Below are 17,785 nucleotides of genomic sequence, written 5' to 3' on the forward strand. Positions count from 1 at the left end.
CAAAGCACGTATCCTGCTAAATCGCCCTTTACTTAGTTTGTTTTCAGAGTTACATTTTGAAAGCGCTTGCTCTCCGCCGGATAGCCGAACAAGAACCACCACTGCTCAACACCTTTCACTCAGGTAAGCTATTTTATCTAAGGGAACTGAAAAATTCGATGAAGAAAACCAAGATGGTTGTCTTTTTTTGTGATGTTACGAACACGCAAAGTTGTGTTTTAGATACTGTGGTGATAATCTGAAAGTAAGCCCTGGTTTCACACGAGCGAGTTTTTCTTAATAACGAGTTAGAATTCGACAGGTTTTTATTTTCTCTTGTGTACTTCAAAATTTGGATGCTCAATAAAAAACGGGCAAATAACTGTGGAAAAAGGAAATTGATAAGCGAAAATTTGCATCTCAAGAAGATTGCAGGAGTAGACAAGTAGCTGTTTTGAGTCTTTCGAAGTTATTATATAACGAGTTATAATTTCTCGTGTATCACATGCAACAATATTTGTCAAGTTTGTTAGTTTCCTTGTTCAAAACTGGCGCGTGATATTTTCATAGGACTTTTAAGGAAAGCTTGTCACTCAGGTCACCTGCTATCTTGTTGAGGACCATTGATCACAGCAACTTTGTTCATACTTCATATCTTTTACACCGGAATCCGGGTGATTAGCCCGCGGAACCAGCGGGATGTTTGCCGAAGATTTTCCCGAATTCCGTTTTCATTTTTCTGGCCTCGCGATTCCGACGCTCGTAATGCTCTCTTTCGGCGCCATAAGAAGTCGACTAATAACAAGTCTAGGCGCAGGCTAATTGTCATTGCTAACACCGCTCGAGGCTTCTACCCACTCAAGCTAAATGTTAATTGAATAGTTGGCTTTATAATCTAAATTATATTCGTTCATGCTATATTCTTAGTAGATATGAAAACAATCAGTTCTCTAGTGCCAAAATTGCATCAATGTTTATTACAAGACCAGAAAACTAAGCATGAAGCTTTTTAATCATCAACTTAAAAAATATATATAAATACTGAATTTTAACATACATTTCTCGTTGCAGAGGGAAGTATTTTTCAGAATTGTTTCCAGCACTGACGAGTCGGATATTTTGCTTCCAAGTAAGGTATGTATTGAAAAATTCTTGTTCTGAAACGTTTTCTTTCTTCCCTTTTTTCTTTTTTTCAAATATAACAAAAAGGTTATTTGTTATTTATTCCAAGTAGTTTTTCACAGGTCTTAATAGTAACTCGCACACTCGGATCATACAGCAGCTCATGAAAAATACTCAGTGCCTGCTAAAGGTGGAATTCATGGTAAAAAATGGACAAAACGGCAGCTTAATACAGAAATCCGTAAAAGGAACCGAAAACTAAATGACGCTTTTTTTTTGCAAAAGATGAAAGTGTACCATGGTTAATGTAACATCGCGCGCAATCAGTGATCGGTAGCCTAAGGACTGTTTTCGATAGTGAAGCAAGCGTAACCTTCGCCACTGGAAAACGCGTGCACAAACTTTACAATGTTTTGAATTTTTTTTTTTTTTTTTTGCGCTTGCGTTCGAAAGAGTTAATATGGAATCATGTGTGCTTAAATGAGATCACTGCTTAGTCACATCACTAGTGAAGAATTCCATCTGTTTCCTTTGTTTTCTTTTCTTTAAAATTTGTGACGTAAAATTTCAGTGAAACAATCATGTTCTACACCAGGGAAGCAGGTGGCCAGGGATAGTGAATGCTACCTGGCTTAGTAACATTGCTTCGGTTTTCATTTACAAATTTATGAATATGTAAACACTTTCTAAACAGAAGCAGACCAACAAAGAAACAATTCACCCTAACATAATCCCTTCGCTATTTTTTTTTTTTTTTTCAGAGAGATGGTTAATTCTTCCAATCAGCAAAACGGAACACAAAATGAAACAAGTTTCCAGTGGTTATCTTCATCTGAGTGCATTGCCTGGCTTACAGTAGTCATGACCGAGTCTGTTGCTATAGTAACACTTAATATCCTTACGGTTATTGTTTTTATCAAAAACCACAGTCTTCGTAAGCGCAGCATGTACCTGGTCATCAACCTGGCAGTTGCAGATATGTTTGTTGGAGGATGTTCAGAAATCACATATTTTGTGTCCTTTGGAGAATTATGCTCCTTTTGGAATACCCAAAGACCACCTTTGCTTGTTGAATTTTACATACTGTTCTTGTTTATTGCAGCTTCTCTGATAAACCTCGCTGCGATCTCGTTAGAACGAGCGCACGCGACGTTTCGTCCTTTCGGACATCGTATTATTAAAAAGTGGGTGTTTGGATTTATTATTACAATCATTTGGGTTACATCTGGGCTAGCACTAATTGCTTATTCTTATTTAAGTTCTTCCAGATTTAAATATGCAGCTTGTTCATCGATAGGCTTTTGTTTATTTGTTATTTGTGTTTCTTATGTGTCCATTGTTTTCAAAATTTCTTGTGGAGGTCATCCTCAGCACCATGGTGCAGTTAGCCGAGAGAGAAAACTAACGAAGACTTTGCTCATTGTGACTGTGCTATCTTTACTGCTGTGGCTTCCATTTACAATATTTAATGTCCTGTCGGTCTATTTACCTTCCTTTCTTCCTCCTCACCCGGTGTCTTCTCATCTTTTTAGCGCTTTCATCGTTTTGTTTTATGCCAACTCCTTTGTCAATCCTATTTTATATGCAGTCAGAATGCCAGACTTTAAAAGAGCTCTCGTTTCACTATTTCGCGGTCAGCAAAGACAAGTTGAGATTATTCCCCTTGGTCCCTTGTGATTACTATGGATATTTGTTGCCATACAAGTTTAGTATTATCGGCTAAACTGGAAGTCTTAGACTAAAGTAAAGAACTTGACAAATATAAATTTGAAATCTCGAGGAATTATCCATTTTACGTTTTACAATTATGTGTGTTAATGCATTTCAGTTTTGTTTTATTTATACCAGCGGTCGGGACAAATCCCTCTCTCATTTGATGTTGCAATTCAGTTACACACGCACACACACACAAAAAAAAGAGTTGAAAATGATATTTCAGAATTCCAGTGCAAAGGTCTTTGTGAGCTCTTTGATAGGCGAGGGAAGAGTGGATACTGAAATCTAGAGCACGTTCCTGTGATAGGCGCATGCAAGGCCAGATTCACGAAGCCCTCCTAAGTTAAGATGTCTCTTCAGTATTGTTCCTTAATAAAAGCCTATTGTAGGAATATCGATAGTCTATTGTTGAAGATCAATACGAAGGATACGTCTTTACTTAGAAAGGTTTCGTTAATGTAGCCCCTGGAGTTATAACAAGTATTCTTCTAATTATTACATTATGGTCGTATGTCTGTGGCGTCATGTCTAAATTATGTAGGTGTTAGAAAGATTTCCAATAACTAATTACGAGTTTACTTGTTGACCTGGTCTTTTAGGTCAGTAGCTTCTCATTTAACTTTGGCATAGCGAACTAGCACAATCAGAGATTGCTTTACTAGATCGTTATTGGTGAACCTAAGCAGGGACGACGACGACGATGACGTCAACAAGAACGTCAGAAAACAATAGTTTTAATTAGCAAGACACTGGCTGTGCATGTGCATTATATTCTTTGGTATATTTCTCTGCCGTCCTCTGCAAAATAACAGCATGAAATGACCATATTTAAGGTTTTAAGGACAACGTGAAAGCATGATCATTAATTTACCTTCCTCTTTCTGAACTTTAAAGGTGCCCCTACGACGTTAGCTCCTGGACGATTCGACCACATTACACAAACTATATGAGTATAAACCATCGCGAATTTATTCGGAAGACGCGAGGGTAATTTTATAACTTCCGTTCCCGTCGGCGTCGTCGTCGTCGTCTCTTCTAAAGGTCCCTATCAGCTTTAATGTACCGCGATATAGTCATAATCAGGTTTTTAGCTTTTTTTCTCTACCACCCATTTCCTTGCGAAGTTTTACTTTTTTATCGCTATTTCTTATTGTCCAAGCAGGCTGACCTAAATAGTAATGAGAAATAATGTTAATGTTTGGTGCTTAAGCTGATTAACAAATTAATGTGGCTGAACACGATTGAAGTGGTCAGGCTAACACGATTATGATTCCTACGATTGTGAGGCATGCACGAGAATTGACAAAAAAAAAACCTAAGTAAGGTTGGAATGTCGTCATAGCGATCATTCTATTTTGTTTGGTAAGGAATTGCAAAGTGCTACTTTTGTGTTTAAATAATAACCTTTTGTACATGGAAAACGTTTGTTAGATTCAGATAAGCGCACTTTCTGGATGATTTTCATCTTTTCACAGAGATCTTAGCAAAATGCAGCCTAAATCTGTTTTCTACCGAAAATATTTCACTTGCAAAAATTTCTGTTTTCGACCCAAAACATCGTTATTATTGATACATTTGGCAACAAAAGAATTGAGAAACCATTTGGTGCTCTGCCTTAATTTTCCCTCTATAAAATGGAGCGGAAATTTAAATGATTCAGACGTTGTAACCGCGTCTCATGTCTAATTCCCTATTGCACATAATTTGATTATCAAGAATGATCATATGTTACCTCAGGTATGATATCTACAGCTTGTACCGGCTTTATTCGACCAACGACTCATACGTAAAGAGAGAAGGCGATGATTTCTTGCCAACAAAGAAATGCCAGGACAGAGGGGCACAATACACTGCCGAGACACCAACTACTCAAACTACGGTACAGTTTTTATTTGAGCGTCGTAAAACCAAAGCAAAAGTAACTGCTATAACCAATCACAACAAACGCAAACAGCACAATGAACCAATCAAAACCTGAAGTAAATACATGTAACCGACGCCGAGGGCGGGAAAACCTGTGCGAGCAAACCGGTATTGGTTTGGCGCGAACTTTGGCAACAAATTGCAGAGCGTAGTGAACCAAACCAAAGCATAAGCGAAAGTACTTTCAACCCTCATTTGAAAACCGCTCTTGAAGTCATTTTGAATTTTTAAAGTAGCTTTTACCTCAACTAGATGAGTGTACAGTAATTCATTCACCTATTCATTGCATTTAAGACTTCTTTATTTCATGAATCACACATTTTCTTTTGTTATTCAACATCCTTTATTTAACTTACATACTTCATGAATATTAAACTAACTGAAACGAGGGATTTATAAAGATAAATCCCTCATTTACATTAGCAGTACTGCGAGAAACGCACACATCAGGTTGCTTCTATTGTTCTCCGTTTCTCACCTAAGTGTGACGGTAGTAATTAGCCGGCGTTTGTCCCCTTGAACAAAGGAATAATTTCATGAAATAAGTCAGATAAATACCTCGAACGTCGGTATTAATCCATATACATCCCTCGGGCCGTATATGGATTAATACCTCCGTTCTCGGTATTTATCTCTTACTTAGAACGCTCCGTGATTATACATGTATTTGCATATATTAAGTTAGGTGTTTTCAATTGATTATAGACTGAATCAATTTTAATTTTTGTTTTCGTTTTGCTTTACTTTGGCTTGTGATTGGTTAGTAAAATTCGCGCCATTCTTTCTCAGCCAATGAGAAGAAAAACCAAAATCAATCGTGGTTTGTCCATACTGTTCTTTCCGCTCCTGGCGCCGGTTTTTGTTGGGAATTCTGATGGGTCCCTGTCTACGTCTGTTATGATTGGCTGGAGCAAGTACTGATCGATTTGATCGATGTAGCTTTGATTCATGTCTATTTAAAAAGGCTAGTCTATGTACAAAGGCGCTTCAAGAAATAAAACTTAAACTAATTGCTGGTTAACCTTATGGTTCTTAATTTGGCACGTTTCCACGCAGCTCTATGATAACTTTTGGCGAGGCTACACTATTTCACCGAACGATTCTTTTCGAACTTGACCTGACCTTTTCACCTCCGCTTTTTTTGTGTCCTCTAAACTGTCAAGCTGAATTTTTCGTGAACCGTAATGAGCCCATTTCGGGTGATTATTATTTTTAAGGTTCTACAAATGCTCAGCTTTGTTTGCGGGGAAAGTATCCCTTCCCTCTCTCTGGATATACTCGTATCTGAATAACCGAGTAGGACCACAGCATCCTTAGTTCAAGCTGTGAGCGTATGATCATCAGGAGTAGCGGTCACGGCCAAAATATAAGAGTTTATATGGGAATATTTGCAATCGGGTTTAGGAACGAATAAGTTAAAGCAAGAAAGGTAAAAAAACTGTCACAAATACGTTGCTATGGTAACATAACGTGCATCAACACTAACCCTCCTTATCATTTTCTAACTAGCCCAGATAAAATTGTGAAAAAGTCTTGAAGTTTCAGGGCGTTTTCTCAAAAAAATAAAAACGTTATTCACTTTACAGTCGACTCTGTCAGAATATCCCCCCCCCCCCCCTTCCTTCCCGGTTTGGGTAGGATTATACCTATAACGAGTTCCATAAATAACAATAACAAAATTTCTACAGATAAAATTTCTTGCAAAGTTGTAAGCCAAACGTTTGCGCAGAAAAAATTCGGCTAACTTCGACAAAGAATCGATACGACTTACTTATATTACAGCTAAGATCATTCATCATATTTTACCCACTTATGCCACTTTTTCCATGGATTCGATTGTTCAAAAAGAGCAATGCTACCTTTGTAGAAACAAACATTGAAACACCTTTTCGTAACTTTCCCTTTTGTACAGAGTTTTTGGACTCAATTTTCCCTCTGGTGGAAGGGAAAAACCCTGAATTGAATCACCTTCTCAGAACTAGAAATAATATACGGGTTCACTAGAGATCTCTCTCGTCGTCTTGGCTCGGACTTCTTTTTAATTATTGCCAATTAAATTATTGGGAAGCCTTTTTGTGCGATATTAAAGAGTCACCTTAAAATTTAAAAACACAAATCCAAGTTGCAAATAAGTCTTTGAGCCTTTTAATTTTATTTCAATTTTTTGTATTTTTGCTATATTGGTTTGCAATGCTGCCAAGTGCTAGCAAGTAATCATGTATAATTGTGTAATTTGTTGCTTAAGTTTGTACTTTAAAAAAGCATCATAAGTATTGTGAACATCGTTAGTACCGTATTGTATGTACGTAAGTATTGTAAGTATGTAAGTATTGTAAGTAATTAGTATCGTATTGTAAGTAACGGTATGATTGTTAGTACCGCCGTGTAGCTGTATTGTAAGTTGTGTAGTTAACTATAGTCTAAGTATGTTTCTTTTTTTGTTTCAGTTGTAATGCAGTGTCATATGGTAATATAAGTAATGAAATGAACTGTTATGAAGTACTCAATGAAATGTTCTTTAAAAAAAGGTAGGATTAATTTGCATTTACCCTGCAGTAGTCCTGTTGTAAATGGGCAAGACAAGTTAAATCAAGTTAATTTTATTGGTAGATCATCCGAACTAGTAATCGGAAGGTAATAGGCTCGACTCCTATTAGGAGAAGCTTTCTCCGTGTAAGCCTTGGCCACTGACTGAATAATACATCACTCTCATAGTGATTTATATTCGTGACATGACTAAAGGGTCATAAAGCTATTGTCGGTTTTCACTGAATGATGAAGTCATTAAAATGACATGTTATAGATGATAAATAAATAAGGAATCTGTCCAAGTGTCAGGTCTTTGCTGTATTCCGTACTCGAGTTATCTGACAAAATGTTCCACACAAATTTAGAGAGCTTAGTATGGAGACGCCATGTTGGTGCCCCTCTGAGGGGCACAAACATGGCGGCCGGAAGTAGGAAAAAGCATCTGGAGTTCACTTTTCCCAGAGAAGAGGTTTGTTTTCCCTTGTGAATTTTCGAATGTTTAGATAAATGTTTCTCCTCAAACTTAAATTTTTCAGAATCCTGAAAATCACCCGAAGAGGCATTTTTAAGATACGGAACAGCTCTGTCACGGCCGTCCTCCTGATGTCACGCACAATGAAAACTCGGAAATTGAAACTGTTCTATTTTCAAAAGGAAGTACGCTATCGAGCTAAGAAATTATGAAAAGACATATTTTTAGGTAATCTTTCCTTGAATGAAGGAAAAAATTTTGTAGGCCTCCCGGTTTTGAATTCTAGAATTTGGTGACGTCACGTGAAAACCAAGAATATATGTTTTTGTCCAGCAGATCAGCTTCGAATCAACAATTCATCGTGCCGAGAATATACAGTTTTTCACACATCAAATAAAGAGTGCTACTATGGCTACATATGTTTGTAGACTGCATGTAACTAATACTATAAAAGGGCATTATGTCCACATTTGGAAGTTTATGACGGTAATATGAGGGTCTCGACAAAAAAGTCCCGGCTCACAAAAACATTTAGTTTCGGGCTCGCAGGTTGCTCATCGACCACCCACTTCATTCATTAAAACCTTAAAGTGCCCATAACCGATTTTTTTTTTATTTTCTTATCTCAATGTAAACATCACCCGAAGAACTTCCGCGAAAAAAGTTTTCGATTTGCATGAAAGGCGAATTTTTTATAAATTTTAAAAATCTTTGAAATCTTATTTTATTGCGGTTAGTCTGCCCCGCTGATAAGAATGTCGACGGGCTCACAATAGGGCCACGTGACATAGTCTGTGACGTACATTCAGGAACTCTCGTGTCTATGCAACTCACTTGACCTTCAGTAAAGTCCGTTCGCAGCAGAAAGAAAATCGTCAGATTCACCGGTAGGAAGGAAAAAAATTAGCTCTAAATAGGTATATTCCATGGAAGAAAACTTATCTGACACGTAAAGTGAGCAAACCACTGAAGAAAGCAGCCAGGACGAATTTGAAAGCGTCGAATCGAGGCCATAGATGGCGTCCACGAAACAAGTAATACGTGTGAAGATGATGATACATTCGAACCGTACGCGGACGAGCCGATAGCAGACGAACAATGGCTAAAAAATATATCACAAGGAACAAGAGGATAAGCGACGACTTGAAGAAGATTTAACGAAATGCTTGGAGAATAGAGTGCGTGTTGGTGAATGGTAAAGTTCTCACCTTTTTTTGCATTTTTGAATATGCACGCTCCTCATTATCATCTGTCAAAACTATGGCCAAGTACTCACATACCTTCGATCAAATTATTTTCCATGTTCGCGCACTTGTGGTAAGTGTAGCCGTGATCTGCTAGCAAATACCAGCGAGTGCTACTGCTTCAAGGAGCTCGAAGGCTGCTGTGAAGCGCTGACTAGCGACGTTGTTCTCACGGAACTACAGGAAGGCCACGTGTTAAACTGTGATAATAAATAGAAATAACAGGCCTGCACGACTCACTGCGTTACGTTGTGTACATTTTTATAAACGCTGCCTTATTTTTGCCCCCTAACGAGCATGTTTAAGAGATTGTACTTTCTTGTAGAATATAATTGGCGGCTTTTTGCGCTTGCTATTTGTTTTGTGCCCTTTTTTATTTTGAAACCCCGTTGGGGTTTTGTTAGGTTTTCAGAGATAAGACGGTTATACTTTTCAACATTTTTATTGTTTGCAGAATTCTGCAACACATGTGTGTACAATATTTGTTTGAGCTCGTTGAATTCTTGCTGCAGTTTATCTACCTTATCTACATCGTGGTTTACAATTTTTTCTATGTTCGCCGAGTGTGACTGTTCTTGCATCGATCTATTTACATCAGTGCTAGCATTTGTGCTAGTATTTTTTGAGAGCTTAGCCTCAACGAGACTTCGCGGATCTCACGATCTATGAGAATGTAAACCAAAAAAATTAAGCCATATTTGCGACTGGGTTAACTGGAGGTCAAACTATAAACCTCAGAAGGTTGCAACCCTTAGAATGTCACAAGCGGGTGTAAATATTTATCAAAAGCCTATAATTCGCTTTTCCCTGCTCCTCGTCGAAGGTGGCTCTTGGTCTTCGTCTTCCTTTCGCTTAGCATGTTTGGAAGAATAAACACAAACGCCGATGTCATCCTCCTTCAGTTCACGTCTTTAGTTTAAACCTGAATTCATCAGCTTTGTGAAGTCATCGTCACTGAAGTGCATCGAGCACAAGGACGAAGTCTTCCAGGCGTCCACATCTTCCTCCGCTCCGCACAAAATCGATCCATTTCTTTCGCCTCCTCAGTCTTTGCGGGCATTTGGTGCCAAAGAAAGGAATCCTGTGCATGCTTATTCCATTCGCTTCGTCTTTGATGTTTCCACATCTCGCTGCAACACATATTTCCGGCATTATCGAGAAACGTGCAGAAATACCGCGACTTGTTTTCAATGAGATTCAGAGAAAGGCTGAAGTCACGTGTTCCTGAACCTACGTCACAGCTCTTGCTAAGCCGAGAGGAGACCAATGCAAATGGTGGGCTAAAATGGCGGCAAATTTGAGCGTCTTATAAAATTCATTACAAATTCGTGTTTAATCCAAATCGAAAGTTTTTTCACTGAAGTTCTGAGGGTGATGTTTAGATTCAGGTAAGAAAATAAAAAAATAAAATTCCGTTATGGGCACTTTAAAAAACTATTTTGAAGCCGTTTTGAGGGAGCCATTCGTTCACAAAGGCCAAATCTTGTCCATGAGACTCCCTAACTCCATCCATTTGGGGGCCCAAACTACAAAAACCTCACGAAAGAATTCCTCTAGAATTAAAGAAAAATCCGGCTCAAATTTCTCACTCTCCATACCCGGGGGGTGGGGATGTGGAAGGTTCGAATTGATCGGCGTATTGAGGCCGTGATTGATGTCGTGCGATCAGTTCATTGTCAGCAAACTTACTCCTCGTCGCTTGTAGCTTCGCGTTGCTAAGAGGATTGACGTTTTTCAAACTTTTATATGAACAGCCGCTTTCAGATGGATATTAACTTTTCATAACAGCCTTTTTTGTGACCAGAAAAACGTCATTTGGATCACAAAACTACAAAAGAAAGTGGTATTTCAACGAAGGGAAATAATGCACAAACTGCCAGAAAAACGAACAGCAATTCTCCACGACAAGTTACGACACACTTTTAAACAACGAATAAAAGGAACAATTTTTTAGATAAATTCAGTACAGTTGTGATGGACAAATTTGAATTAGAACCCTCAAACATGACTATCGAGGCCTGAACTTATAACAAATTTAAAGTAAAGGCCTTGAACTCAAGCTAAATCTTAAATAGCGGCCTTGGAACAACTTCAACGGAAGCTTTATAGCATTGAATTTCCTTTGACGGTAGGATAATATCAGCGGGTGTTCATTATATGGGGAAAACGTGATAATATGAAAAAAAAAAAAATTAAGAGAAATAGCATTAAAATAGAAACTGTCCAATGAAGAAACAATGGGAAAATTTCAGTTCAGTTTTTCGATCAGTTCATTGTCAGCAACTTACTCCTCCTCGCTTGTACCTTTGCTTGCTGAAATGATTGACATTTTTCAATTTTTTCATGTGAACAGCCGCCTGCAGATGGATATGAACTCTCCATAACAGCCTTTTTTGTGACCAAAGAAACGTAATTTTGATCACAAAAATACAAAAGACGATGATATTTCAACGAAGGGAAGTAATGCACAAACTGCCAAAATAACAAACTGCAATTATCCAGCGCAAGCTACGACTCACTTTTTAACAACAAATAAAAGGAACAATTTTAGAGACAAATTCAGTACAGTTATGATGGACATGTATTAGTTAGAACCCTTAAACATGACTATCGAGGCCTAAACTTATGACAAATTAAAGAAAAGGCTTTGAACTCAAGCTTAATCTTAAATAGCGGCTCGTTGGAATACCTGCAACGGAAATTTTTATAGCTTCGACCATCGATCGTCTGTTTTCCTTTGACGACAGGATAATATCAGCGGGCGTTCATTATATGGGGACAACATGATAATATAAAAAAAAAAAGATAAAGGGAAATAACAATGTACTAAAAACTATTCAAAGAAGAAACAATAAGAGAATCTTTACTAACGTCATTGTTTACATTTTGCCACATTTCCATAAACCAAACAACCAGCTCCGAACAAACCGACACCCTAAACTAAAAGAACATGTCACATGGGAGTAAGTGGAAATACTGGTGTGACATATTGAATATTTTTAGTGAAATTTGCTTTCATAACAAAGGCTTAGTGGCAAGGGTTGCCATACATTATTTGGAAAGTTCTCATACTTATAACGTTCGTTCATCAAAATACTGGTTAAGCTACCACGCACAAATGCTTCAGAAAATAATAAGTTTGAGTTCCTTGAAGCACTCGCGATTCTCCCATGGCCACCTCACAGAATTTCGAAGCTTAATGCTGATGTCGTGCGATCAGTTTTTTGCCTGTCATTTTAATCACCAAAGAGCTAAGGAAGCTGATATTGCAACGAGACCCAAAGGTAGAAACCTTCAGCACAAATTGCCGCAAAAACGAACAACAATTACCCACTACTAACCTTACAATAACAAGTGAAAGAAATTATTTTTTAGATACAAAAAATATACGGTTGTGATGGACATGCACCAGTTAGAACCCACAAGCAAGACTACGGAGACCTGATTGTTGATATAATTGGTATCATCATGAGTCCGCGAGATACCAGTATATACGTAAACCCCGAGGCGCAACGCATGCGCGTAGGTCAACGTCATAAGACCCGCCATCTTGTCTTGTACTATAAATACATATGAGTTGCTGGTTGGCCTTTTGTGTCCTCTTTACTGCCTGAAAGCAGCGCTTACCAACATAGTGACAGCGATATTTCTTCTGCAAAGATACTAAAGTTGTTCTGGAATAAGTGTGAGCACAACACAACAATTGCTCCACATGGAAATGGCATAATTTCATTTACCGCCAAAACTCGATCTGACCGATGGTAATCTGGCAGATAGTTTTAGAAAATGGAAACTTCAATTGGAAGTTTACATGGGAGCTAGTGGCACTGCTAACAAGCCAAAACAGCGACAAACAGCGATTATTCTACATTGTGCTGGCCCGCAAGTCCTCAAGGTTTACGATCATTTCCAGTTTGATCAAGAAGATGACAAACACGATCCAGCAAAAGTCCTTGAAAAGCTCGAGGAGTACTGCAACCCGCGGGAAAACGAAGTTCTCCAAAGTTTTCACTTCTGGAATATCCCATTCCACGAGCCATTTGATGTGTTCTTAACTGAGCTATATTCCCGTGCTGCCTCGTGTAACTTCAAAGAGAAGGACCGAATGATCAGGGACAAAATTGTCTTCAGCGACTCCGGTAAGTTGCAAGAATTGTTACTCCGAGAGACAAACCTAGATTTTAAAAAAAAGCCATAGAGACCTGTCAAGCTTTTGAAATCACTTCACGAAACAAAAAGGAAATGAGTGCAAATAGTGAATCACAGAAAATTGATAAAGTTGGTGTACAAAGCAAGTTAAAGCAGAAATGTTATGTGAAATCTCAACAGAAATATATTCCCCGTATGCTGACGGAATGCAATTTCTGTGGCAAGTCACATGAAGCAGTGAAGATAAAATGTCCCGCCTGGGGGGGGGGGGGGGAACGTGCAAGCACTGCAAAGGCAGAAACCATTTTGATGTGAAATGCAAGAAAGTACATTCACTTAATGTAGATGGTGACTCTACCGACTCTGATGAACAGTGGTTAGCTACTGTCGTGACTGATCAAAACAAACGAGTAACTGCTTTGATGCAACTTAACGGCTGTGATGTTAGGTTTCAATTAGACTCAGGTGCTGATATAAACACAATATCACAGACGTTTGTGAAGAAGTCTCAAGTGACTGAACCCACCTCAAAGAAACTGATTATGTGGAACAAATCAAAGTTAACTCCACTGGGAGAAACTACTTTGGAAGTCTTAAATCCAAAGAATGCACGAGTGAGTTAGGCTGATTTTATTGTTGTTCCAAATGATTTCAGTTGCTTCTTGGGCCTGAAAACTGTACAAGAAATGGGACTGTTCACCATTAATGATGACAACTTCGTAGTTCAAGTAAGCTCTGATACAAATCTGTTAGGAGATTTGGGGGAAGCACAGCTGCATGATAACCCAGAAGTTCCACCAAGGGCACTACCCTGCCGGAAATTACCCCTTGCATTGCAAGAAAATGTCAAGCGACGGGTGGAAATTGGAGTTCTGATAGCTGTGGAGGAACCCTCAGTGTGGGTGAACCAAGTGGCTGTAGTTAAGAAATCAGATGGATCTCTAAGGATCTGTATGGACCCTCAACCGCTGAACGATGCTCTACAGCGGGAGCACTACAGGCTACCAACTTTAGATGATGTGCTGCCAAAACCTGAACAATGCAAAAGTGTTCAGCAAACTTGATGTTAAGCAAGCCTACTGGCATGTCCGATTGGACAAAGAATCCAGTCTACTAACAACCATGATCACCCCTTTTGGACGATATAGATGGGCCCGACTTCCTTTTGGACTGAAGGCTAGCAGCGAAATTTCTAAAGGAAGCTAAATGAGGCGCTCTGGCCTGAGCAGTGTAATTTGCGTTGCAGATGACCTACTGGTGATGGGGAGTGGTAATACAAAAGAAGAAGCTGACTCTGATCATGAGCAGAACCTCCTCGAATTACAGAAAAGGTGCACGGAAGAAAACATAACGCTGAACAATGAGAAGTCCATGCAGGTCAAGTTCATAGGTCACCTGATAACCAACGAAGGAGTACAGGCAGACAAATACAGAGTAGAAGCTATCCTCAGCATGCCTGCGCCAACAGATATACATGGATTGAAGAGATTCTGTGGAATGATCCAGTACTTATCAAAGTTCCTCCCAAACCTAGCCAGTGATTTACAGCCCATACGAGAGCTGACTAAAAAAGATGTTGACTGGAATTGGTCCGTTGAATGTGAACAAGCGTTCCAGAAAGTGAAGCAGAAGATCACAGAGACCCCCTTGCTCGTTTACTTTGACCCAGACAAGGAATTAGTCCTACAAGTAGACAGCAGCAAAGACGGATTGGGTGCCGCCCTCCTGCAAGTTGGGAAGCCAATTGAATATGCATCACTAGCACTAACAAGGGCAGCAAGGAATTGGGCGCAAATCGAGAAGGAGACTTAAGCAGTAGTGTTTGGTCTAGAACGCTTTGATCAGTACACATATGGTAGAAAGATTGTTGTTGAAAATTATCACAAGCCATTAGATTCAATTCTAAAGAAGCCCCTCAGCTTAGCTCCTAAGAGGATACAAGCACTGATACTGCGACTTCAGTGGTATGATGTTGACTTCCACTACATTGAGGGAAGCAAACTTTTTATTGCTGACACTCTGAGCGGTGCCTATCTAGATGTCCCTGATACCCATGTCAGAGTGACGACGGCCAACGCTCTGAGAGGACAGATGAGAGAATCAAGGAAGTGAAAGAAGCAACTGCAAAAGATAAAAGAATGCAAACACTCCTTGGTATCATAAAGGAAGGTTGGCCCAAACACAAGAAGGACGTGCCTAGTGAAATGAGACCATACGTTGACGTGAGAGACACTCTCAGCCATCAAGATGGAGTTATTTTGAAGGGCGAAAAAATAGTTATTCCAAAGTCGCTGAGATATATCACGAAGAAACGATTATACTCTACACACCTTGGTTACGACACCATGATGAGACGTGCCCGTGATACTGTATTTTGGCCCGCAATGTCAACAGAGTTACGTCAAGTGGCCAAAAACTGTGAAGCCTGTCAGCTACACAAACCACGGAATCAGAGAGAGACACTGAAACAACACGAAGAAGGAGAAACAGCGTGGAGCAAGATAGGTGTCGATTTGTATGAGATCAAGGGCGGAAGTTATTTAGTCACTGTCGACTACTACTCAAATTTTATAGAAGTTGATCACCTGTCCTCCACAACGACTCGACAAGTTATTACCAAACTCAAAGGACGTTTTGCAAGGTATGGAATACCAATGCAAATAGTGACTGACTCCGGTTCACAATTCCTCTCACGAGAATTCAAAGATTTCACAAGAAACTGGGGAATTGGCCATGCAACATCATCACCTGAACATCACAAGTCAAACGGGAAGGCGGAAGCTGCAGTAAAGATTGCGAAAATGATTATGCGTAAAGCACTGCTGGATGGTACCGACCAATATGAAGCCCAACTTGAATTGAGGAACACACCTCGCCAAAATGCAGGAGTTAGCCCCGCTGAAATGATGTTTGGCAGAAATACACGATCAATGCTACCATCCGTGGGAATCAAGAGAATCAGAAGTAAGAGACAAGTGACGTTGAGACGACTCAAGCGGCGCCTTGCCATCAGGCGTATCTATGACAAAGGTGCTCGAGACCTAAATCGACTCACTCCTGGTCAACCAGTGTACTACCAACACACGGAAAGAAAGAAGTGTGATTGGAGAAGAGGAACTGTGCGTACTGAACACAGCGATCGATCCTACATTATAGATGGGAAGGAAGATATCTATAGGAGAAACAGAGTCCATTTACGTCCTACGACACTAAGAGTGTCACCAGAGAGAACTCCACCACCTGCTGATGAGAATGCGCACAGCCCGCCAGCTCATACTGAGAAGCGGACTGAGTCCCAAGAAACCACTAACGCAGACATACAGACAAGGCCGCAGCGAATCAGGAAGGAACCTCACTGGTTCAAAGACTATGAGTTCAATTTTTAGTTTCTTGTACATTTTTATTTCTTTTTCGAAGCTTTGAAATTGATTAGAACTCATTACTCATTGCAAGGAACAGAGACTTTAAGAAAGAACTGAACTCGTTAAGTTAGATTATTATTTGCTATTTACTTTTATTATTCCTTGAGAAAGCAGGATGTTGATATAATTGGTATCATCATGAGCCCGCGAGATACCAGTATATACGTAAACCGCGAGGTGCAACGCATGCGCGGAGGTCAACGTCGTAAGACCCGCCATTTTGTCTTGTACTGTTATAAATACATGTGAGTTGCTAGTTGCCCTTTTGTGTCCTCTTTACTGCCTGAAAGCAGCGCTTATCAACACTGATCTTTCTAAATTAAGGAAAGGCTTGCATCAAGAGTTAAGCCTTAAATGCCAGCTTTGGAACAGCTGCAACGGAAGTTTAATTTTATAGCGTGTACTTCGACCACCGATTGTTCGTTTTCTTTTGATGACAGCATAATATTAGCGGGTAAAACATGATAGCGTGAAAAAATAACGAGAAAGGGAAATAGCAATACAATAAAAACTATGCAATAAAGAAACTACACGAGAATCCTCGTGACGTCTTTGTTTTCATTTTCATCCTTATAACGTTCGTTTATCAAACTGTTTAAGCTACCACGCACAAATCTTCCGAAAATGCTAAGCTCTTTAAATTTACGAAGGCCATTTATCTGTCAGTAGCTGGTTTTATCCTTTATGCTAATAATGCATGTTACTGAGGCAAAACATTTAAACAAGGATCCGCTATATCAGAGTGGTTATCGTACTAGAGGATATCATGTGACATAATAAATGAGCTGGGTTGTTTTTCAGTGCATGGCGATACAATGTCTCGTGTTTTTTTTTTTTTTACAAACCAAATAGAGGTTACGGTTGGTGATGCACCTCAAGAATCTTTAACATGTTAGGAAGAATCTGTTGTTGCTCTGACTTTTTAGATCTCTGAAAACTGATATTAACGTTTCGTAGGAGGGATTCAGTCTAATTTAAGACTTAAGTTTTTATGTCAATATGAATGATAGTTTTTTTATGAAAGCAATAAATATACCACTCAAGAAATGAAATTAATTTTTCTTTACCACAAAATTGAACAAATTATCGTGCAAGTTATAATGCCAAGTTGGTCAGGAATAATATTGAACCTGTGTAGGACGGTACACCCCTTGGTTATTACATGTGTCCAGCCGAGGATAATAATCCTTTACTATATTTCAGAGTGCAGAAGATGGCGTGTAGATACT

General features: G+C 39.2%; 1 protein-coding gene across 1 annotated transcript; it reads left to right on the forward strand.

Moving 5' to 3' along the window:
* Nucleotides 1-3,585, forward strand: LOC146464057 (adenosine receptor A3-like). Its single transcript, XM_085083742.1, has 3 exons — nucleotides 1-123; nucleotides 1,051-1,113; nucleotides 1,863-3,585. The coding sequence occupies exon 3, from the start codon at nucleotides 1,867-1,869 to the stop codon at nucleotides 2,776-2,778; it is 912 nt and encodes a 303-aa protein (XP_084939868.1). The 5' UTR covers nucleotides 1-123; nucleotides 1,051-1,113; nucleotides 1,863-1,866; the 3' UTR covers nucleotides 2,779-3,585.
* Nucleotides 3,586-17,785: the final 14,200 nt, after the last annotated feature.

The sequence above is a fragment of the Pavona decussata genome, unplaced genomic scaffold, assembly GCF_977016875.1.
Source record: "Pavona decussata unplaced genomic scaffold, jaPavDecu1.1 SCAFFOLD_169, whole genome shotgun sequence".
NCBI lineage: Eukaryota > Metazoa > Cnidaria > Anthozoa > Scleractinia > Agariciidae > Pavona > Pavona decussata.

Bases quoted from the DNA above. Each gene is read 5' to 3' on its own strand.
- LOC146464057 (XM_085083742.1), top strand. From the start codon at position 1,867: ATGGTTAATTCTTCCAATCAGCAAAACGGAACACAAAATGAAACAAGT.